The sequence below is a fragment of the Chelmon rostratus genome, chromosome 11 (assembly GCF_017976325.1).
Source record: "Chelmon rostratus isolate fCheRos1 chromosome 11, fCheRos1.pri, whole genome shotgun sequence".
NCBI lineage: Eukaryota > Metazoa > Chordata > Actinopteri > Chaetodontiformes > Chaetodontidae > Chelmon > Chelmon rostratus.
Genome location: NC_055668.1, coordinates 13,022,769 through 13,047,396, shown reverse-complemented (window position 1 = coordinate 13,047,396; position 24,628 = coordinate 13,022,769). Strand labels below are relative to the sequence as shown.

The 24,628-nt window shown below is 45.3% G+C and overlaps 1 protein-coding gene across 5 annotated transcripts in view; it reads right to left on the bottom strand.

Moving 5' to 3' along the window:
- The window catches only part of LOC121613631 (Kv channel-interacting protein 2-like), an 85,588-nt gene extending 74,061 nt beyond the window's left edge, over positions 1-11,527 (bottom strand). For 4 of the 5 annotated variants that reach the window (XM_041947144.1, XM_041947143.1, XM_041947147.1 and 1 more), the window contains exon 1: positions 11,455-11,527. In XM_041947144.1, the coding sequence (XP_041803078.1) occupies positions 11,455-11,527 (73 nt within the window). Of the gene's footprint in view, positions 1-11,450 lie in introns of all 5 variants that reach the window. The other variant, XM_041947145.1, reaches the window with a different exon arrangement.
- Positions 11,528-24,628: the final 13,101 nt, after the last annotated feature.

Here is a 24,628-nt window from a genome sequence, read left to right as displayed (position 1 = left end):
ATAACATATTAGTGCAACTAGAAGGTTTGTGATGTTGATGATTGAGATAAACGGCCTGGCAGCGGCTGGAATGAAGGGAGATGAGATGAAATATATGTAAAGAGGTCAGTTTGGTCAGTCGCATATTTAATCAGCCTAGGATACAGCCGAGGTTCAAGAGCATCATTCAAAATCAGAGTCCAGTGTTGGATCTGCTCATTGAACCCATGTCCTGTTGAATGACTAATAAATTCAACTTCCCAGTTAAACTTGTTGATGTAGCTGTCTTTAGTTGATGTAGCTACAAGCTGAAAATGACATGAATAGCAGAAGATACGAAATTTTGATTAAATGAGTATCTGACACATTGAGATAACAGGCCGACTTACGTGCCTTCGCAGGCTACTCGCTCCAAATACTGCGAGGGCCCAATTAAAAACTATGAGCTCAGATTCTTGAGCTGAGATGGATAAAAAAAGATTCCAACTGGTGAAAATGAAGCATAACAGTCAGTAAAGTCGCTTCAGCAGAGAGGAGTCATCACTCTGACGGTGTTGTTTAACTGCAACCACACACAGTCCACTGATCTCACAGGATGCTGTTGGCTATTATGGCATCACATCTGAAAGGACTGTCCATGTCAACGTCACAGCCTTAACAGTTAAATACGTACATAATCTAACATGATGAAACAGCGACTAGACAGGCAAGTGAGGCGGAAGGAGCCAAGACGAGAGGAAGGACAGGAGGCTTGAGAACCACGGACCTCCTACACACACACACAGACATATCACATATGCACACAGACACACACTACAGTAAATAATAACATGATTGGCACGCTAAAGCATCGTGAGAACTTTCCAGGCATATTAAGGCACATAAGAATGAAGCTTTAATTAACTGGTTCAACCTCCAAACGGTGCTCATCCTGCTCAGCGAGTCAGGAGTGCCATCACACGCCGTCAGTAATGTCTCCTTTGATGCCAAAATCCAGCAGAGCCTCTCTCAGTCATGAACACGCAGGGAGGAAAAAACAGGCCCATATTTCAGCGCGGAAATTTTATACTGGCCTCATTAATAATCGTTAGCCCTCTTAATGACTTCGTCTGAGTGTGCATGGGAACGTGCGCGCCGCGTCTCTGAAATCACCCTCATTAGAAGCAAACATCTTGTGGTTGTAAATAAAAAGAGATGGTGACCGAAAAACAACCTTCAGACAGATGCTAGTACAGGACTTCAAGAACACTTTCATTACGGCTTTTATAATTACATGTAATATGAGTTTAAAATGGGGCATTGCAGCTGAGTGAGCTGTAGATGTGTGGATGCACGGACTACTTGATCTCACAGCCTTTATATTTGCTTCATATACACAAAAGTAACTCTTTCCCTCTGAGTTGATCCATTGTGTGTTTTCATCTCTACCTGTCCACCTACTGAAAATGACCTGAAATGAAAAACAGAATTTCCTGCAGCTGGTTGAGAATCAGGCTGACATTAGCTTTTCTCCAGGGGAGAGACAAAGACCAAGCTGCCAGGAAGTGTCCCGATAACCCGGCCCCGGCAGGCCGCCGAGGACAGCCCATTGTTGATCCGCACGACGACAGGTTCGCTGGCCGTCGCATCAAAATTGCAGGTCAGGCGAAGCCCTGGGACCCACAGAGGCTTACTGCCATGTTGGGAAAGAAACAGCTATTTCCTAAGCATCCCACACATTCAAAAAAAGACAACTTTGTCTAAGGTCAGTAACTGTACTGCATGAACACCATTGTTCAGTGGTGGTGGTGGTGTCAGTGCAGCCCTCCCCTTTAGAGTTACACTTACGTGTAGCAAATACACCATGAGATGTGATGTGCATGAGCTGTAAATTGTTGTTGTTGACATTGACATGCACCAACAGCTGCGCTATTGTTTTTAAAAGTTAGCCTACGACAGTTGCTAACATTAGCTGTCAGCTACTCAATCCTGTCAAATCTGGCTGGAATGGATGACTCGTAACAACTTGTGGTTAACTAAAGCACACCAAGCTAGCAGTTATCTGTGGTGAAATGAATGACAATGCTAAAAGACCATTTTAAGCTAACACAGCAGCATCGCTAACAAAATGTCAACCTGTGATCCGATGCTACATTGACTCAAGCTAGTGTCAACAGGTGTAAAATAATCTTGTTTTGTAAAATACATAAATGAATGAAATCAAACGCACAATCACTTTGATATGCCATAATTGTTTTGTTTGTTTAACATGATCGTGAAATGTTTAGGAGCTGATCTGGAACCTGTCTGACTACGTTCATCATACCTCAACACAATAATGTGTTGAAAAAAAATGCAAAACTGCCTTTGGATTTGCAGTAATTGATCTGATCACATTTCAGATTAGATTTGACTGAGAGAGCCGCTGTCTTTAAAATGTATGTATATTATGTCAGAGGAGAATTTGACCTCTTCCACCTGTTTCTCTCTCTTCATCAATGCTTCTCCTCCACCCACTCTGTATGACGTAAGCTCGGGTCCACCTTTGATGGGAATGTCAATGGCTGTTGCTCTGTTCCAGGTCTGTAACGATCCCTTTGCTGTCATGGCTGTCACACGAACAATCAATCAAACCTGCCTGTGTGAGTTTTTGTGTGTCTCTGCCTGTGTGTGTGTGTTGATTAGTAGACTCCATTAACTCTTATGAAATTCTGGTGCCAGGCCGCGGTGCCTGGGGAGAAGCACTTATGGAACGTCAGGTTGTTGTGTGAGTAATCGGTTTACCAGTGCCAGAGGGAGATAGCGGGGAGGGGAAATGGGATTTTCGAGCCCCACAGCCAACAAGCAAACACCCAGAGTGAGCAGTATGCAATGGAGATGATTAAAGCAAATGGATTTTGGAGTATACGAATATGTTGTTGGACTTCTTAAGTCTGCATCTTTAGAATTCACAAGTGTGCTGCATGGCGTGGCTGCCTGAGAGGGAGCGCGGGCTGGTTCAACAGTCGAGACACGGTGGCACAGCTCTGTGAAGCTCAACGCAAAACTCCCAGCTCAGCATTTCAGCATTTCTCAATAACCTCCTCTCACACAATTGTAATACCTTGAACCATATTGTAGGCTCCAAAATGCAATTGGTCCTTTTTCCATCTGCCTTGTCGCACTGTGCATATTTAGCTGGGTGAGGATTTGGCTGACTTCAGCGGCTCTCCCGGGAGAGATAAAGACCAAGCTGTCAGGTAGTGTCCGCTCTGACAACCTGGCCCCGGGCTGACAGAGAAGCCATGATGAAGGCGGCCGTTATGGGGCCAGAGCAAAGGCAGCTCAGGCCTGCCAGCCAGCTAATGACACTGGACAATACAAGACAATATAAGAAGCATAGGTATTAAGATTCTTTACCATTACAGTTGGAAAATTCAATTTTTTTTCTGGGTTTGATGGATGTCCACCTTTGTTTTTTTTATATACAGGTGCACATGATAAGTCATGTTCTTGCAGGCTTTTGGGGTTGTCCTCTGTATTTAATGAGTCATGTGTGATCTTCAGGTCTCTTACTCGCTTCAGGAAGGATTTTTGAGTGGCAGGAATTGACTAAACTTCAAAATCATACATACAAACTGATCGAAGTTTAAACCTCAATCTTTCCTCAAATCAAACAGAATTATGTAGAACTTTTTACCCTCAGCAACCCTTTAAATCATCGTTCCATCAGGTTAAACTCTCCTGACTGTTCAGAACCATATGGTAGGCAAACCGTATCATTGTTCATCACTACGGAGCAGTAACAGCAGACGGCGTTCCCCATTAAACTCAGCTTGATTGGGCCATCATTTAGACACTGTGTGCACTGGGAGACGCTGAGCTTATTCTGACCTGGTAGGCTAACTGACAGATATTGACCGGCCTTCGCCCGCTGACTGTTTCACGGCTGTGCACGCGCAGGCTGCATGTGTGTATGTACGTATCCGTGTTTGCACGTGTGTGTGTGTTAGTGTGAATGTGCATGTCCGTGTGTTATTGACTACATCTTGTCCAAAGTTCTGTCAGAACTAACTGATTGATTGTAAGACCAGCTGCAGAGTTCTCCCCCGCTGCCATCCCTCAGGCCAAAACCCTGTGTGTGTGTGTGTGGTGTGTGTTTGTGCCTATGAGTGTGAGTGCGTGAGAGATTTCGCTTTTTGACAAGAGCAAACCCCAGGCTTCCTCTAATCACCTCCACCTCTCTCCTTATCACTCTCTGCTGTGCTGTCAATCACACTCCAGTTGTTACTGAAGAACCTTCAGTGAACAGAGTAAATGTCCTCAGCAGGCTTGTTCACAATTAAATTACTCTCACTTATGGTGTGCTTGTTTGTGCCGTACATTACTCACACACACACACACACACACACACACACACACACACACACACACAAGGAAAGGGAAGGCAAGTCACACATACACAGCATCAAACTCAGTATTTCACGTATACACCACCTGAATGAGTCACCAGATTGTACTGTGGTAAATAGAGATGTAAGTATTTCAAGTATCCAGTATTTCATTTGTGCAGGACGTTCAAAATTCACATGGAAAGTTTTGGCAGTGCAGCCAGGTTAGCCAGGTTAGCCAGGTTAGCCTAGCCAATTTGGTGGAGCTGACATCCAGATAAAAAACACCAAATGAGAGACCAGAGATGGAAGAACAGGCCATGACATTTAGAGAGAGAGAGAAAGAGAGCATTATTTCCTGGTTAGCTACAGTAAAAACGGAGAAAGACCTCAAACTGTATGCCATCATTAATTAAGCTGAAGTCGGGTTTGTCTGTGGAAACACTTCAAAGTCATTATTTACGACAGCATCACCTGAGTGTGCGGATTAGGGGGAAAAACAGACTGGAAAGTAAGTCCTTCTTTCCACAGCGTTCAGGCAGCCTCTCACTGCACATTCAGACCAAAACAATGACTGACGCCATCGGAGAGTTTATCACATGTGACCGGGTTGCTCAGAGAATACAGGTTTTAAAATATATGGTGAAAGTGCTTGAGCACCGCAACAGCGTGCCTTCATGAGTGGAATTTCTGTCAGTCCGTCATGCTGCTGTGTATAAACAGCAAGAATTATGTCCCATGAGTCACTGTAGAGTGTTTGCATTTTCCAAAATAAACGACAAAAATGTTTTTTCATGCTGATTTTTTTTTTTAGTTGTTGTTGTTGTTCTCCCAAACCGTGACCCCAAAACCGAGACACACGCCGAGCCATGAATTTACTGTCACACCTCTAGTAGTGAACGAGAAAGGGGGAAGGTCACAGCTCATACCAACGCACTCCTCCAGACATCTTTTCCCCTGAAATGCTCAGTCGATGGCAGCCACGCGTGCCCTTCAGACGTCCTCTACACATGTTTGCAGCCTCACACACGCACCCACAGTGATATCCAATCTTCAGTTTGAGGCATGTAAGCCGTTAACCTCTGATGACAAGGACTTTGTATATACACAGACACACGCAGAATGAGCCATAGGGCACAAAGAAAGGGGACCGGGGCTGCAACCTACGTAGTAATACACAGTAACATTGTTTGGCTGTCTGCTGCTCTCTCCTCCTGCCCATACTGATGAGCTACTATCAGTCTAATGGAGAATGGCTGAGCTAATGGACAGAAAATCATCCTCTAATGCACATCAGATGCTGTGAGTGACAGCACAGCAGAGGCTCCGTCACACGTCAGTCAATCAATCAGTCGCTCGTTGATAAACATCTCTGACAAGGAAACAGTGTCGAGAAGAAAAACTTGTACGTAGAATCAAACGTGTCCTTAAATCTTCGCTCCCCGCCGCCCCTTGACTCCTTCATCTTCAATCTGAGAGGTACATCGACTTTTCCCAGCCAAATTTTGCTCCTCCCTCCCCTCTTCCAATCTCCCATTGCTTTGTTCTTCATCCTCTCCTCTTCTCCCTGCAGGCATTTCAAATTTAGTGTGTTTACAGAGAAGAGGAGCAGGAGAGGAGACGGGGTCGTGGGGGACCGGGGGAGAGGTGAGCAGCTCTTATTTTAATTAACAATTCCCCTGGCCCTCCATAGATTCAACCATTAAAACTCGTTAGGATCAACTCTGGCTTCGACGCCCATTGAGCTACGATCCCATCGTGGAGAGAACTGGAGAGGCAGGAGAGCGGTCAGGGAGGGAGTCTGGTTCTAGGATGGACTATAGGAAAGTTAAAAAGTGGAGGCAATAGAGTGGGAGCAGGCGCTGACAAAGGGGAGAGCATGGAAGGAGAGACGGGATGAATCAGGACACTGAAGACACTCTGCTAGAGACAGAAATATATATGATATTATTATATAATCTGATTTGTGAGAGTGGAGACAGAGTGAGGGGGAGGAGTGTGATGGAGTTAGAGAAAAAGAGAGAATAAGAGTGCAGCTTAAGTGGGGACTGTCAGTCAGATTATTTAGAAATATAGCGGGGTCATTAGGAAGAGGACAGAGAGGAATGAATGGGCCCTTACGTTTGAATGCCAAAACGAACTCAGGCAACAGGTGAGTAGCTGCCACATCATTACAGGACTACACTGATGGACGGGAGTTGTGCATTAGCAGGATATGATTGGCAGGAGGAGCTTTTATAATAGGGCAAACAACACCTGCGGACTACCGAGGAGCAACGCCGGGATTTGACAAATCGGCAGCCTAATGCATCTTCTCGCACTTTTCCTCCTGTCCTCCCTTCGCCCCTTTCCTCTTCATCCTCTCTTCCATTGCTCCTTCCTCCTTTCCTTTCCTCAACGATGGAACCAATGTGACAGATAAGCCTAAGTGAACCACTCCAAGTATTCCTCCATGTAGGAATCCAGTCATTTCACATCAGCAACTCCGGCACTTCCAGCGGGAAGCCGAGGCTGCGAGCCCAGAGAGGATCCCCGGCGAGGCGACGTGTGTCACACATGTCCCGGCACGTCAGATGACACATTAAATCAAGGCTTTTAATTAGTGCCAGCGGCCATTACAATTCCAGCTACAGCAAAAACTGCCATGCCATGAAGGTGACTCCAGGCTAAACTCCATCTGACAGGCGCAATTATGAAGGCAATCTTAGCCCTGCAATTGGTTTGGTCTAGCAGTTTAAATTATCATTTTCACCACGGGGGCTCTGCATCAGTCTGTAGATTGGGGTTTGCATCACGTGGCTCCCAGACCAGTTAATACCCTTCACCTCCACACCTCCAGCCTCTCTCTTGGCTTTCTTTCATGGCCGAAAGAGGGGTTTATCCTGACTTCAGGCCTGGCGCAGCTCTGGCACGGCAGCACTTTTAACATCCCTCATTAAGAGCTGCGCGTGAGAAATAAAATGTCCACATCCATCAAAGGCAAAACATCTCTCCTAGAGCTGAGAACTGAGCTTCTGCATGAGATGAATCCACTGATGCACGCATTTATTAAGTTAGGTCAACTAAAAAAGACTTCGTCTGAAGCAACCTAATGAGTTTGTGTCTGTGCAACCACACTTGCCGTAGATTTAACGATCACAATAGCAATAATAGTTAGAATTGTGTTTGCATCTGTGTGTGTGTGTGTGAGTGAGTGTGTGTGTGTGTTTGAGAGGGAGCGGGGGCAGCTGTAGAATTGTGCTGACTGTTGAGAAGTGGGCGATCAGCTCACTTCGCCAAGAACGGATATCCAGTTAATCTGAGAGATGGGTATCATAACCTCTCCCCCACATACTGTACTTCACGTCCTCTAAACACAAACATACACGCGAACAAGATGGTGTTTGTACATATCAATAACAACAGTCACAATATTGTTTTCTTTTCTGAAGGTGTCTTTGCTGCACGCTCACATTCACAAGTGATTCCCTGTTTTCTCTCTACGGATCTTTGAGCTGCACTCAGCCGACCTCCACGTGGTCTCCTCCAAATTAAGGAGTGCAAGATTAGACCTTGGATAAACACAGTCGAGAGGGGAAACAGACATCAAACACAGATATAATTAGTTTTATGATGAAATAATTAGAAAAGATTTTTCTATCACTTCATCAATTCATTGTTTTATCCATGAAATGTTAGAAAAATGATGAAGAATGTCCATCACAGTTTCTCGTAGACCAAGGTGACCTCTACAAATCCATTCCACAGTCTAAAAGACTGTCACACGTCATGAAAGACTATGGAAACCACCAAATGTTTACATTTGAGAAGATGGAAGCAGTACATTTTGGGCATTTTTTGCTTAATAAAATATAGAAATCGTTGCAGATGAATTTCCTCTCACAAAAGGGGCGTTTATTATCCCTTTACACTCAGAAATGATTACATGAATGATTAAAGCGCTGATAAAAAAACAGCAAAATAAAAGGCTTTTCCACGTCTGATATGACAGATATTCTCACAAATCATCAGAACATCAGGTTGCAGCAGCAAAGAAGCAGAAAAAACAATGAATAGCAGTGCAAGCACACAATATATCGGAAAAGGTTTGGATGAAATATTTAAAACTGAACTCTAACAACCTCGTCTTGTTCGCCAGTACATGAGGTGATGCACGCTATTAGCGTCAAAGGGATGATTGGCAGCGCAGCCGCTACTGATTCAGCCTTTAGATAATACTCTGGACTTGGAGAGAAGAAAAGGATGCGAGGTTGAGATAATAGCTGCATGCATGTGTGTGTGTGTGTGTGTGTGTGTAGGTGATATGATTCCTCTTGAGTGTGGCTTGTGAGGTGGAAGAGGAGATTACCGCGCCACGCTTCTATAATTACCTCTCATCTCTCAGCCGGTGCTCTTAAACACAACGGGGAACGCCAGGCTACCACACACTCCGACACATGTACACACACAGTGGGGCGCAGTTCAGTACGATTCAGCAGGCGGAGGGGGAGTTATTTCTAGAGGGTTACATTTCACTCAAAAGGTGATTGGAGACCACCCACACTGCCTTTAGCAGCGCAGGTCAGCTTCGCTTTAAGCGCGCACACACACACACACGCACACACACACTCTCGCTGTGTCTCTGTCTCATCTCACACACAAGTTGCTTGTAAGTAAGAAGAATGACTCACCTGTGGCTGTCCTTCCCACACACACACATGCATGCATGCATGCACGGGCAAACACACACACACACACACGCACACACACACACACACCCCACTTAAGAATCCATTCTCACAAGTCATGCCCTCACATCACACTGTATATTTTTTCATTTTAGTGGGGATTATGCAGCAAATCAGGTGTCACCTGCTCTCTCTGCGTCTCACACACACACACACACAGTGCACGCTGGGCCACGTTCGGCCAACAGCTCGTGTAATAGGAAAAAAATGCCGTAAACAAAAGACCAGCAATGTTTCTCCACAGCTTGAGCCACATCACATCTTCATTACACTGACTCTTACTGGCAAGAGGCTTAATAACCGTGCAGACTATCAGGGCTAAGTATGTTTTAGAGTTGACAGCGCCTTAAAAAGATGAATTAACCACGCAATTCACAGCTCTGAAAAAGTCATTAAAAACTATGCCAGGAGTAAATTGCTCCGCCACACTGAGTGAGTTGCCCCCCCCACCCCCGCCTCCGGCTTCCCCAACTATCAAAAAAGCAATATGACTTCTTGTGGACAGTCAGACACACGGGACAATTTCAAACACACTGGCTGAAAACAGGGGAGGGGGCAGATGAGGAAAGAAAGATTATATTTTAGATTCCCAGCAGTTTACATTTCAATTACAGAGGGTTTTGACTCCTCCTTCATGTCTCATTATCAGTTTTGTATTGCATGCTCATCTGCAACTAATCACAGAGCCGAAGGTAGAGCTGCAAAGACACTCTGAGGAGAGCTGCCAGGAGGGAAGACAGTCAAGCTGCTGAAGCGTGTCCCTGAGAAGCTCTGTGAAGCTCAGTGTTTGTCCACGCATGACGGTCAGCACTCTGTGTGGGCTGCTTGACATGACTTACAAATACCTGCATTGAGCTGCAAAGCCTGATAGATGTTTTTGAATTCAGCAGAACAAATTCTTTTTTTTTTACTTTCAACAATGGACTGGAGAAAAAAAGTGAAGCTGCTGCTTCTTAACTCACCCACACACACACACCCCCACACACGCTTTGAAATTCACAGAAGAACCCGGCCGAACATGCCCGCATACGCATGTCCGCTGCACGCTCCTCAAACATCAGCACACATGGTTCTGCTGAGACACCATGCAATCTTTTCTTAATTCTGGATGCGTTAAATTTGTGACAAAGCAACCGCTTGGCTGCTAATGTGTGGACTACAGTGCAAATGAGATTATGGTGTCCCCGTCCAGCCCGAGGCGCACAGCTGTCTGGACAGGCACAGTTTTCCTCTACAGGCCTGAGATGTGTCGAGGCATAAAAAGCAAGCATTTTATTTAGGCAGCTGGCACTTAACAGGCACACGGTGCTCACAGAAGCAGGGAGAGCTGAGAGCTATAATGTGACAAAGGGAGGCTGCGGTGACAGGAAAACACATCAAGAGAGTGCTCAGCTCACAAAGCAGCACATAGGGAGCGCAGGTATGTGCAGGCATGCTGCTGCCACTCAGTGAACTGGTCCTTTCTATCAATATAACAAAGACTGATGTTTGTCAAGTGTGTGTTATCTGTACTGATAATGTGAAAGTGCTGTCATCAGCTCGCTCAGAGAGAAAAAGCACCTTACAAGACCTGTTTTTTTTTTTTATCCAAACCACACTCAAACGAAATTACGCACAAATTTACGCCGTTTGAAAATCCACATGGCATTAAGTGTCGCTCAGATGTCTGCTGCGCTTGCAGAGAATATCAGTCCGCTTCTTGAGCTGCAGACCCAGACTTCGGCACACAGAGCTCGCAGGAGAGATGCCTATTTTAAGTGACAGCACGCCAAAGCAGAGGAAACAGGTCGAGCCCCACAGTTTGGGCATCAGATCGGTCAGACAGGTGTTGCTAACCCCGCAGCGCTTTTCACAACAGTCAAGACCGCGACAGTAAAGGTGGTCTCCCACAGCTGAGCAGCCCGGCAAAAACACGCTGTTGTTGAGAGTATAGGCAACCATCATTCACCAACATTACGCACGACATTATGCAACCACACTGACATGCAACACTAACACTGAAAGATTCAATATGCGTGTTTTTTCCGCGTTTTTCAACTCTTTCTTTAATCACTTAGGGAAAAGAACGAGGCATGCTCCACTACTTTTGCGGGATAACACAGCAAGTGCAGGAATAAAGCTGAAAAACGGTGTTACCATGGGAAGCTGACAATCAAAGTACGACAAAGGTGACACAAACCTTCGGTGGCGCACTACAAATAAACTTCCAATAACCAGAAGTATTTATTTCTTTTTCGTTGGGTGATTAGAGGAATGGCGGACAGGTTGTGACATCTCAAAGCCACCTGAAGTTAGGCGGAGCAGGCTCATCTCGGATTATCAGCTTTGCATATTGAATCTTGCGTTTCTGCAGGCAATCACACAACATCCAGCGGCGTGTCAGGCGCCGGTTCACTCACCTGTAAGCTGGTCATAGGATCCGTCCAGCTCTCTGGAGTCCGACAAGCTTTGGTCGCGGTTTTTCGCCTTCATTTTCCCCGGTGTGCGCCGGAATGTGGAACTGTGAGGAACAGCTGATACGTTGGCGAGTCTGTTGCTGGAAATAACAGCGGTTTTGTTGCTTGCCCTCGCGGAGGATGGCTACAGGTATACCGGCGCTAACAGGTCATAGTTGATTTGCCGCGGATAAAACAAAAAACAAAGCGAGCCATGTGAGTTGTTATTTCCCGTGTCTGCTTTCTGCGTGCGCTCTTGGCATCCAGCGGCTGAGTGAGCCAAGCGCGCTTCTGCTCGGCGCTCTCGCACGGGCTGGCACGCGCGCGCACGAGGACGCACGCGCGCACACAAAGCCAGAGAGAGAGAGAGAGAGAGAGAGAGAGAGAGAGAGAGAGAGAGTCTTTTAAACAAATTGCTATGGTTTGGATAGTTTTTGGAGGTCATCACAAATGAACAAATGCCCAATATGAAAATGGGAGTTCTCAATATTTTCCTCCAGTGGTACTGAGCAATATGATAATGCTTTACAAAAAATAACCTTTCATTTAGTATGTTCCTGTGTGTTCTCTACTAACTCATCACTATCTACTCTGCAGCCCCCAAATCAGTGATTATCAACAGTTTATGAATTATTATCATGTTGTTCCTCACCCCCCCCCCCCCCCCCCCCCCCCCCCCCCAGACTGCTCACATTTCTGTGCACCGTGTTGTGAAGCGTGACCAGCACTGTATCTGGCTCCATTCATGCCGAGTGTCACTCAGCGAGCTGGTCATCAGAGCCGCCTCTCTGCCATTAACATCGCCATCACATCCTCCCCTAATGCTCTCCCCTGAGTCAGAGCCGTGTCGGATGCGTACAGAGACATCAACAAGGAGCGCACTGCTGCTGCCAGGCAGAGGTTCTGACTATATCTGATCTATAAATACTCGCTGGCTCTGGGAAGCCTTGTGTCTATCCTTTTTTTCTCCCTTCTCAGTGTCTTCGCCTCCCTTTGCCTCGCTCCTGCCCGCTTACTACAGGATGACATTTGGTCACAATCTGTCAAGCAATCTGTCTTTGAAGCCATATTTGTCCCACATTATATCAGGGTTTGCATCAATAGCGCTCTCCAACCTTCCAGCCATCCGTTCATCCGTTTATCTCAGGCATGGGCGGTTGCAATGTTTGTCAGTCTGTTACTGGGCGGCTTCGTTATTCTGTCATTCACATGTTCATGCCCTTTGCCCCCCCCTGCCTTGCTGAAAAAAGGGTGTAAACCAGAGTAGTGTGCTGGGTGCCAGATCCCCGCTTCATTCACCACTCTGCTCAGCCATCCGTCCTGATCTCTCAGGAATCAATTGGCATCTGAATCAGACACGTGTCACGGAAAGGTTGGCCAGAAGACCTTGTCTCAAGATGGGGCTGCCTGAAGTGTCATATCTGTCACTGAAATTACCATTCAAGCGTGCGTGTGTCTCATGTAGCCTACATGCAAATGCACATGTCATGTAGCCCTCGAACAGCCGGTCATCACACGAGCAGACAGCAGCATGTGACAGCACTGTAGATAGGTTGGTGTTGTGGCTCCTGTAGGAGATCATATGTTCTACATGAGAGGAGATGTCAGAGTGACGCCCCACCAAAGCTCTGTGGATTTGAGGCTCTCTTATTATTCTGCCAAAAAAAAACAAACAAACCCAAAACGACTTCTGTAACTTTTCCTGCGAGCAGCAACAAGTGTGAAACCGTTAATGTCTAGACTCTCCAAAGGTGTGTGCCCTTTAAAGGCACTCCTTTGATTGAAGTGGCCATCGTGCAATTACACCGCACATTTAGAATTAGCTTGTTTTTATGTGTGTGTGTTTTCACGCTGGCAGACTGAGAGACATGTGGGTTTGAGTCACTAAGATTCCTCCTGGGTGAAAATTGCTGTGTTTGCAAGCATTAACAACACACTGGGGAGCTTAAATGACTTGCCCTCATTACATTGTGCCAACCAAGTTTAGTCAGACCTCTGATTATTGCCATTTTTTACCCATCACACGGCAGCAAGGTGCCTTAATGTTGCCTGTCCTGTCTTTGCTTGTTTGACGAAACTTTCGAAGCGGCATGTGGATGAACACAGCCTGACACACAGCGCCCTGGATGCTTGTCTCATTATATGTCTCATGTGTCGGTGCCTACATGGTAGATTTATCTGCGATCTTCACATTTTGAGTTTAAAGTATGACTGAAAGGCACCAAAACACCCGGCAAAAGAGGTGCGTTAAGGTCATGAGGAGTTGGATGTTCGTGCTGCTAAGTCTCATTTGAGCCCTGCGTGCTGCCAATAAACAGTGGGAGGCCCACAATAACCACAAGGCCTGCTTTTTCTGTCATCTAATACCAACAAAATATTTCACAGATACGGCCGATTGGATAGTGATTGGATTTCTGTGTGTGGTAAATGAAAGGAGACAAGGAGAGGTGGATTCTAAATGAAGGTTAGGAGGAGTGTGCGAGAATGAAGGATAGGGGAAGTGGGGAGATCGATTCACGGTGAGTTAGAGGGGATTTAGTGAGTCAGAGGCAAAATAAAGGGAATTGGCGACTCATCGTTCGAGAGGCTGTCTGTGTCTGCGGGGGTTAGTGGCGGGGTCAGGACTTCTGGACAAACCGAGATGTGGACATACACACTTCATAGCTGAGCAGCGACCCACAGACAACCTTGTTGTATCCCAGAACAGAGGAGCAGATACCGGGCATGATGCCAGCCGGGTACAAAGGTCTTTTGTTAGCAAGATGTTGTCTGCATCCATATTTTAACATCAGAAAACATTATGAAGGGTCTCTTCACGCCTCTGATAAAAGATCATTTGTCTTTGTGAAGTTTAACCAAACAAAATGTCAGGATCGGAGCCAGTGTAGCAAATGATGGGTGACACTACCTGAAACTCTTGAAGATGAAAAATAGCTTCACGTCAGGGCAATTTCAAATGTTATGGTTCTTTTATTTATTTTTCATTATTATTGTTGTTGTTGAATCCACTTTATTTGGTCCTTGAATTGATATTGTTGGGAATTTATTGGTTTTTACACACTTTTTGATTTCTACTTGTTTTCTCATTGCACACTTTTGTTCCACATTTGGTGCGTTTCTCCTCTGGTATGTGTGTCTGTAGCTTTTCTCTGCTCGTACCATTAGTGAACTCAGTCGGACTGTCTCTGTGTTATACAAACACCTCACAGGACCCGCTCATAAAAACGCTCGGAGATTTATACCTGAACTTAGTCTTAAGAGAACTTCCAACTGTGTGCTTATGTTCGGCTCAACACAAACTTTCTGGAAGATGTGGTCACAGCGATGGTCGCATGAGATCGAAGCCAGGCAACTTGTATTGTTCAGTGGACAAAGGTGCAGTTTGGGAGGGTGCCGCCGCTGCACTGACTGCGGTGGGGCAGAACTGTGGCTCATATTTAAAGGACATGTTCTGAACCGCAAGGTAAAAAAAAAAAAACCATAATTGCTTGATGCTGTGTCCAAAAATAATGATGGTTATGGACGTTTACTCTGTGTGTGTGTTTGTGTGTGTGTGTGTCCCAAACGCTTCAGACCAAACAAGTATAAGGAGTGGAGATTGTTTTGTTAACTGCTGTCAAGAATGAACTGTGTGAATGGATGTGTAGATTATTGAAGTGCTGTAAAAGCACAAAGCTCCTCACTGTTCGACCAAACTTTTTGATGTGAACAAACTCAGTTTAAGTATTTATTTGACGTGAGTTCAGTGGACCTCCAGAGAGGCTTTAACTAAACTGAATCACTGTTTTTAATTGCTCGCAGTTGAAATGAAACAGTTACCACAATGTAAAAAAACATTGCAGACATTTGGGAGACATACTGTTTGATATAATAACACTGGTGAAGCTGAACCTTTTATCCATTTCATTGATAATGTATAATTTACTCAACAAATCTTCGCACCCGATACAAGTCTGCAGGTGCTATAACACTTCATTGATGCAAATACACTCATCTGATTTTTTTTTTCTTTCAATATCTTATCCAGAGAGCAAGCCAATATGTCTGATTTGTGGCGACTGTGGCAAGGAAAAACTCCACTTCGGACGAAAAAACCTTGGAAGGAACCAGTGGTGGCCCATCCTCCTGTGGGCTGGGGGACCTGCTGGTGCTCCTGTCAACGGGACATGCTCTTCATCTGTCCTCTGCAAAGGGTGGTCTTTGTCTGTCCTCGGCTGATAAGATCAAATGTTTTACAACTTGTACTGTCATACAGTGACTGACAGCAGCAGCAGCCAATAGAAGAATGTAGGAAAGCTGCTGGTAAACAATGAAAGAAAAGGATTTCTAATTATGCTGAATGTGAGTATAAATAAAATAATATGTTATCTTATCTCTTTCTGTCCCGGAGCTGACATGACTGATGATGCTGGAAATCCTCCGTGTACCTGAAGCGCTTCAGGTGTAAGTCAAGCACCCTGCAGACAGAAACAAGATATTTTGGCACCAGGTGATCGAGAAAAAAAGATTATATTTTGATTCATCACAATTCCTCCTGAGGGTCAGTGGAGCCCAGTTTGACACCAGTGGGTCCACCAGTAACGTCACTGTGCACTGTGGTCAGGAATTTGGTCATTTATTGATGTTACTCATTTAGGCAGGTTCACAGATGCTGAGTGCTGGCCTGATGTGGTGGCTCCACACTTGCATTTAAACTCCAGCTCCTCCTCCTGCAGAACAGCACAGAACCCACATGTTGTCACTTCTTTACTGGATTTACATGCACAACAGCAAAACATCTACACATCCCTCCACATGCAATATAAGCAGTGGTGCTGCGACTGAAGTGTGTTTTCTACATCATATTACCCATCCTCTGCTGGACTTGGTCTTTGCTTCATCCTGTTCAGTCACTTTCAGGCTCACTGGCTGATAAACTGATAAACACACAGGTATTTCCATCTGTTTGACAGGAGACAGGTCCAGCTGTCCAGTCTCATCTCTGCTGCTAACAGGAGCAGGGAAAGGTTTGTGTTTCCTGACACTGTTCACACACATGGGTTTCTCTGCCAGCTGTCAGTAGTATACTGTAATTTAACAGAGAAATTTCTAACACTACGTGTTTACTTTGCATGTTTCAGTACAATGAACAATTATATCTGACCTAATTGATCAACAATAAAGAGCCTTTTTTGTATTTGTATTGTATTTGCATTGATTTGACAGTGTTAGCCTATGGTCCTATTCAGCTCTCTGAAATATGTCCACCCATCCAACTTGACAGAAAAAGCACTCGTCAGTGCGCACGTGAGCACAGCTGCACACAGCAAGGTTTAAAATTCAAATCAAACCCGAATTAGCCATTTCATCCCAGTCTACCCATGAACCTCCAGCACCTTGTAACCGGATTATTCACACCGACTCAGAAGCTCAGGCAGACGCTCGGTTATGTTGTTGGTGTCTGCAAGTAATTGATAAAAAAAACTCAAGAGTTGGGAAAGCGGGAGAGGTGAAGAATGGAGAAGGAAAGGAGGGGGAGGAAGACTCATCAAACTATTGAGATGCACCATCTGGCTCTCACTGCAACCCCAAGGTGAGTCCCCTGTCCTTGGCAACTCTCTCATGAGCCAAACTGCACTGTGAATATTAATCGAAGAAAACTCTGGGATTCCCAAACTAAGGCCTGTGTGTGTGTGTGTGTGTGTGTGTGTGTGTGTGTGTAAAGCATAGGTACAGTAATGCCAACCAGAATCAAATCACTGTATAGCAAAACAAAGTAGAATTCTTCTGTGTAAAGCATTATGTCTTTTCTCAAACACATTATAGAATATCTGCAGTTTCTGTGGTTTCATGGAAAAGAGGAGTAGAAGACTCCCTGCCAGAACAGTTCTGCTCCTCAGCAGAAAAGATGGAATAAGAAGGATTAAATTAGAAAAACCTGTCACTGATGGTATTTCGAAGCCTTGAGCTTCCCAAAGTAGAAAGAAAGCCCTCCTTGTTAAGCATTATTAAAAAGCACTTCAAAGGTCTAAATGACACTTTCTTTCATTATTCATCAGAGCCTGAGACCTCCAGCACAGAGCTGTCAGCTCGGCCTCCGTCACCCAGCCGGTCCTGGCTGGAGTGTCTGATTGATGGTGTCCGACGAGACACACAACCACACCAAGCGCACACACACACGCAAGCATCCAGGCACGCACGACTGCGCATCAACATAACATCAAGAAATATGGTGAAAAACATTGAATGATCCATGTCCTTTTTTAATAGATCTGCGTTGTTTTAAACACTTAATGGTGTGTATGGTTTGAAGTAATTTCTATTTTTGTGTTCAAGTGCTTAATTTTGTTTGATGCTAATGATGTATGTTTTTAAAGGTTACTTGTCTCAACTATGCATCTGTTCTTTTAGTTCCTTTTGCTTCTGTGGGTGCATTATAATATGCACAAACTTACAATTGAAAAGTCACTTCTGAACATTTTTTCAGGGTCTTTGTGTTAAAGATCTGATATAAAGCAAAGTGCATTTCATTTTCTATTTAAAACCTACCCTGTTTATCAATACCACCACATCATCAATACTTTATCTCAGTTTGACACGCTGAGACCATTTCCTCCTGGAAAGGTATCGTTCCACATAATTTCCCACATAAAACTCTTATTTAATTAAACCATATATTTTAAGTATTGGCTACAAGGGAAGTGATGAAAAGGCAGATGCCGTCATTTGACCATAAAACCTCAAAACTGTACCAAACTGCTGTGTACCTGCAGGGACTTTTCAGTACAATATGTCTCGCACGCCCATAAACTTCACTGTCTTATATACAGTTTTAATAAGGACGGCCGGCGCCTGGCTCCAAACCACATACTGTCATCCGAACTTTAAGAGAATCATAGTTTCTCCCTCCGTCTCCCCATCCTCCCTTCCTGTAATCTGTTTATTCCCATCTCAACATGCGATCAGTTCATTCTGCTTTCATCAAACCCGCCGTAACCCTAATCCAAACTGACTGTCTGCTCTGCGCCCGTCCCGACCGTACTCTCATCCACTCTTCTGTCTTTATCTCCATCCCTCTGACAACCTCCTCTGAGCCAGAGATATGCAAAGACGCCACACAGGACAGGACAAGCGTGTGACCTTCAGGAGCCATGAACAGATTCCCTCTCCACGTGTGTCGATTTTTTTTCCCCTGTAATCACACCTGACTGTTTTTATTTTGTTTCGTGGTGCCCAAAGATGGATAGCGTAACCCCTGACCCCCTCAGGTACATTCGCTGCCTCAGCAAGCATTTAAAACCTGTGATAGCTTTGGCCAACGCCACCTTTTCTCTGAGAGATGACACCCACTGAGGGAGCGATACACACACGCACACAGTCATCCGGGCCGGGGGATTGTGACAGTGTGGGTCTTTTCTCGTTCTGCTTCACTATAACGTATACAGCTTTTGTTTTAGGTCTACTGAGAGCAGCTGAATAATGTTGCATCTCTTTATGTTTACTGGCCTGGAGGAAATAAAACCAGGCAGAACAGAAACCTGTATGAATTACTCATGAGTGTAAAGTGCATGTTTTCCATCTCTCTCTGACTCACTCGCCTCGCTCTTTATTTTCATTTCCTTTTACTGTTTTTGGTTGTTTTTTTTTCGTCGCCCCAATTTTTGCCACCTTCCCCGTTTCCTGCCGTGTGTCCTTGTGGAGTCTGTCCCAGCGTCCTCCCGGTCCAGACAGTGGAGTTATTTCTGAGGAAAGGTAGACAAACAGACTCGCACACCCACACACGTTCAAACTGGAGCATATTATCCGGAGGTGCCCTCTGCGGTGGTTAATTAACAGACAATTGGTGTTGACACAAACCATCCATCTACTTTGTGCCACATTCCTCATTCAAACACTGTCTGACACGGAGAAACTCAAAGTCAGGTCAGTTTAAAAGCCTCTATAAGTCTATAAGTGTATACAAAACCTCTTTATCACACATCACAAACATGCCTCCAAAAAATGTAGTTTAATTAGCATAATAATTTGTTGAATGTTTTTGCCAAATACATTTTGTTTCCTCTGGCAGCGGGTTCTCCAGCTCAGGCAGTGTGACGCTCTTTCACAAAGCAGACTCTGACAGCGGAGACTGGGCTTTACATGCTACTGTGTGTGTTTAGGTTTGAAAACACTCTGTTTAAGGCTAGGGTAGGACTGGCTTCTGTCACACAATGTGTCCTGCCTGTTCTTTAAATACGGAACGATGAGGAACGATCTCTCCAAGTTTGACCAAGTGCTCGGTTCACACAAGGTTAAGGACTTTTGTTGCATCTCAATCCCTCTCTTTCCTTGTTTCCCTTGTAACTCCTAATAAGGAGTATATGTTTGGAGAAAGGATGCATCATAATGCTACAACATGTGTGTCCAGAAAGAGAACACCAGGTACTTCTACATGTTTTCCTCTTTATCTATTTCTCAGGGTTCACACTGCATGAAAACAAATATATACGTGTGCAATCACACATCCTCTCCTTCACTGTCCCAGAGTAATGAAACGTGGTGTTTAGTCCACCAAGAGGCTGTTACGCTACAAACCACAAACCAATCAAATTGATTTGCTTGTATTGTATTGCACTCAATTCAGTCATCCAAGATGAGAACACCATTGAAATTCAAAGGCAATATACACAACTGGAAACACATAAACCTCACTTTCCAATCACCTACTGCCGGCGTTTCCCAGGGAGGTATAACAGGTGATTTTCAAAGTGATTTTTCATTGACATTGAGAGGTTACACAGCCTCTCGTGTTCTTCGAGCAGCGCTGCTGTGTGTATGTGCCCGTCCGTCGGGGCAATGCAACCTGAGCTTGTGTATTGAAGCAGCGACAGCAACCGAGCGCACAGAATCCAGTTAAAGTCCTGCACGTGTCCATGAAAGCCAATATGTTCAACAACCGAGGGGGAAACGAAAGGAAAGAGGAGGAGGTGGGATTAAAGTCTGGTGAAATTGTTTTAAGACCTCATTGATTAGAAGGTGAATCTAGAGACATGTTGGTGAACCCCATGCATCACGTCCCTCATCTTGACCTGTTGTCTATTCAATATCCTTTCACAACAATGTCATTATCACTTCCTATTTCCCTGATGTGTCATTGATCTGGCGGGGCAATGAACTGTCATAACCTTCCATAAAGTGTCCTCGTTTTTCATCAGTGTGCCGTCAGAGCAAACAGCCTAAATGCGTTGGACTAACACTTACAATAACAAATCGTCCTGGGTTGGGTGAGGCCGGCTAAATAGCTATCAGCAGGAGAAAAAGCCCATAAAATCACCCTCTGATAGATCGCTGGGGTGTGCTTGGCCGAGGCAGGCGCATGGGTTTTTATAGGCGTGGGTGGGGAGGGGGCCGCCGAGGAGATGGATGGAGAGCAGAGGCTGGTGGGTAGATGCAGGATATGATGGAGAGAGTAAACAGGAAAAGTGCCGATGTGCCGAGCAGACAGATGGATCGAGTCTGGCGGGCCGGAAACTGCCCCAGCCTCCACCCTGAAATGTGTTGTCCCATTAATGTCGCCAGAGGGAACGAAAGTGGTATCGCCAATACTATCGCGGAGCGGGGGCATGCATTGTTTTAGCTCACCCCCTCTCCACTTGTCTCTACTGTGAGAGACAGGAGCAGCAGGCTTCTGAATAACCACTCCATGACTGACGCGATGACTCCCTCTTCATGCTGCGCTTAAGAGCGTCCCTCTTTTTATCAGGACGCTCTCTACAACTGCTCTCCTCTCGCACAGCCCATTGTCAATCTAATTACTCTGACCGTCTGTTAAGTGGCGGCGTGATCGGCGTGCCATGATACGGGTGGGAAGTGGAGGAGATGAATGGGAGCGACGGAAATTAGATTTGAGTGTATATTAGATGAGTCTAACCACAGAAAGCTGCATGAAGAGTTTTCTCAACAGTCTGAATAAATTTCTAGGAAGTGTCAGATCTGGCGACACAGGCAGTGTTTCAAATGCATTGTATCAAATCAGCCCGTGGTTTGGTGTGTATGTGTGTGTGTGTTTCTGCGTGTGTGTGAGGAAGGTTATCTGTGTGTATGCCAGCACTGAATGTGCACGTGGGTCCTAGGGGTGTTGAATAAGTAATGCAGAGGCTCCTAATGAAAGATAATGTCTAGTTAATGATGTGTCAAAATGAAGTGTTTGCTCATTGAAGAAGGGATCATCCCAGGCTTTAATTTCCACCCTGTGACTCATACTGGAAGATATTACTTCTTTGTACACAAATTACACACACACACACATCCATGCGTACATATAGTACACTCACATACAAGCGCACGCACACAAAGAAAAAGAATAGCAGAGCGTTTCAATGCAGAGTGTATTCTGCTCAGGCTGAGCTCGGCTGCCAGCGAATGCGCCGGTTTGTTTGTGTATATACTGAGAAGTGCTGAAGCGTCTCATCAACCACTTCAGCTGCCTGCGGATTAACAGAGGAGATGGAAACAGAACACAACAGCCAAACCACCCATAAATGGCCATCTAGCCAACAGCTATGGAGGAAGGATTAGCCTCCGCTTTATTCGCCACACATCGTCGTCAGGAAGAGCTCTCGCCGCTAATCTTGGCAGCGGCTCTCCTCCTCAGCGGGGTCGAGCCGCGAGAGGCTCGTTCTGCGGAGGGCTGATGTTTGCTGTGAGTTACTGCGCTCAAAGTCGAAGCAAAACAACGCACAAATCAGGCAGGAGCTGTGAATGGGGCTTTAAATGAAAGTTAACTCAGACACACACACACACACGCAGAGGTCTCCTTGGTTCAAGCTGAGATGTGCTAGCAGATAAGCACTAATCAGACTTAGACTCAAACACACACATACACACACACTGCTCCGAGTAGGGCAAGAATTGCAGATAAGAGGTCAGACGTAAGTCAGAGCGCCATTAAATGGTGACAAGAAAGAGAAATGTCATGTTTTTAAATGCAGCATGGAAGGAGAGTTAAAATATGAGATCGGCTTGTTTGTGTGTGTTTGTGCATGTTTGTGTGTGTGTGTCATGATTTGGTAGAGGATGACTCAGTATGAGGTGATCATCAGAAACTTTATCTTCAACTATTTTGGTCATCAATTCACCATTGCTGTTGTTTAATAAAGCAAAAACATTTGCCTGTTCTATCTTAAAAATGAAGCTTTTACAATATTTCAAATAGCCGAGCATGTTGTCTCAGGCCCTCTGAGTAATCATTAAACAATCGAACCAATCAATCATGACATTTAAGCTACTGGATAAAAAGAACACAAGGGGTCGAGACCCTTTAAGAAGAGGCTGAGCTATAGCAGCAATAACAGGCATGAATCCCAGCTAGAACAGGTAGAAACACAGAGGTGAACTCTGAACACAAGCTCATGAGAATAACTGAGGTCGACGGAGTAAATGGAAAGGACACACAAAGAGACTATGGGGGGGGGGGGGGGGGTTCAGGTGGTTCTTTGTACAGCAGGTTAGAGGAATAAGTGTCTACAGTATCCTTGATTGTTGGGCTAATAGACAGATGTGCTGTCCGGTTCTACTTAACTCCTGTTGGCTGTACTTTCAACAAGCCAGTTTTTCAGCAGGAGCTAGAAATACAAGGTTGATTTCCTTTTCTAATAACAACCCCTGAGGTTGGTAAACTGGGGACAGCTGCATTTATTGTGCTGCGTATGAAAGGATGCATGGCGCGTATCATTCCTTCACAACCTCTAAAAGCTTATCTAAGCTTTTCCTCCACCCACAGAAGCAGCCATGCGTGGCGCAGCACCTGAGCCGAGGTTAAACTAACAACCGTAGCTACTCGTTACGTCAGCCTCCGGAGCACACTGCTGACCACTGGTCTCTTAAGGCGGCGCATATGCGGCACGGTGATAACCGTCTGCACGGCGTCCGAACAGTAAAAGCAAGCACAGCCATGCGCACTTACACAGGCAGCCCTCGGTGTATTATATCATCAGGTGTGGCCAGGCAGTTATCCGCAGCATATTTACTGTGATGGATGAGGGAAGGCTTGGATGCGTGGCTGCTGTTTACATTGCCCCGAGGCTTCACCACAAACCTGGGCCTGATGGACACAGGATGGTCAACCACAGCGCTGCCAACTTATTTTTAGGACTGAAATGAAACCGTGTCTTTCCTCCCTACACGACTGCAGTCTATTTGCTTGCCTTTTTTAGAGACAGAGAGATAGGTAGAGGTATATACGTACATGTGTGTGTATTTGTGTGTGATATATGATTCCATGACTTTCAGTTTCATTTCATGATTTCCAATCTGAGCGCGCGTTGCATTGATTTGTGATTTTCTTCTCATATATTTGTAAAGCACACAGCTCCAAACTTCTCTCCGGTCTATTGATTCAGATACCAGTGTGCTCTGTAATCAATGTGCTTTGCCATCCATAAAGCCTCCATCTTTGTGTGTCATCCCACTTAAGACTGGCATTTACTCTGTGTGGTCGATACTATTATAAACTGGTGAAGTGTCATCACTTTAATTTATGCGAGTCATGGCGCTGATCAACGCAGGGGAATGAAAACAGATTCCCCATCTATTGTCTGAGTGCGAGCAAACTTCTTCCCCCAAGGCTTCCATCTGTCCTTAAATGTCGGCTGGCAGCGCGCGTGTGTGGGTGTGTGTGTTCTGACTTATAATGACCCAGCAATAAGGGATGCACATGGGATCCGTAGAATACAATTGGCAAAGTAAATCCTTCGCTTGTTGAGAGGTTCCATTATATTCTAATGAGCTGCTGACATCAACACATTTTTTTACAGCAGATATTAAATAAGTCAAGATCAATACTTTAGTAATCTGATCTTTGTTTGATTGAGTCCCGAAGGATTTCTTTTAGGCCCGGTATTTGCTTTTGTCATTTCTAGCCCCACAAAGAGTCCCAGCAGATAATCAGCATTCAGCTCCACACTCGCCTGTACCTGTTGAGAGGCGAGCAGCACCGGAGCCAAGATGTTGCAGGCGTCCTGCTGTTTCCTCCCACCGGGCAGAGTTATCATCAAACAGGGATGCTTCTGTGGAGGTCACCCCCTCTTTCGCCGAACCCCCAGCTTAGTGCCACATGGCCACACAGATTGAGGAGTGGGATAGTGAGGATTTCGTCCAGATATACGGTGACCCTCACCGT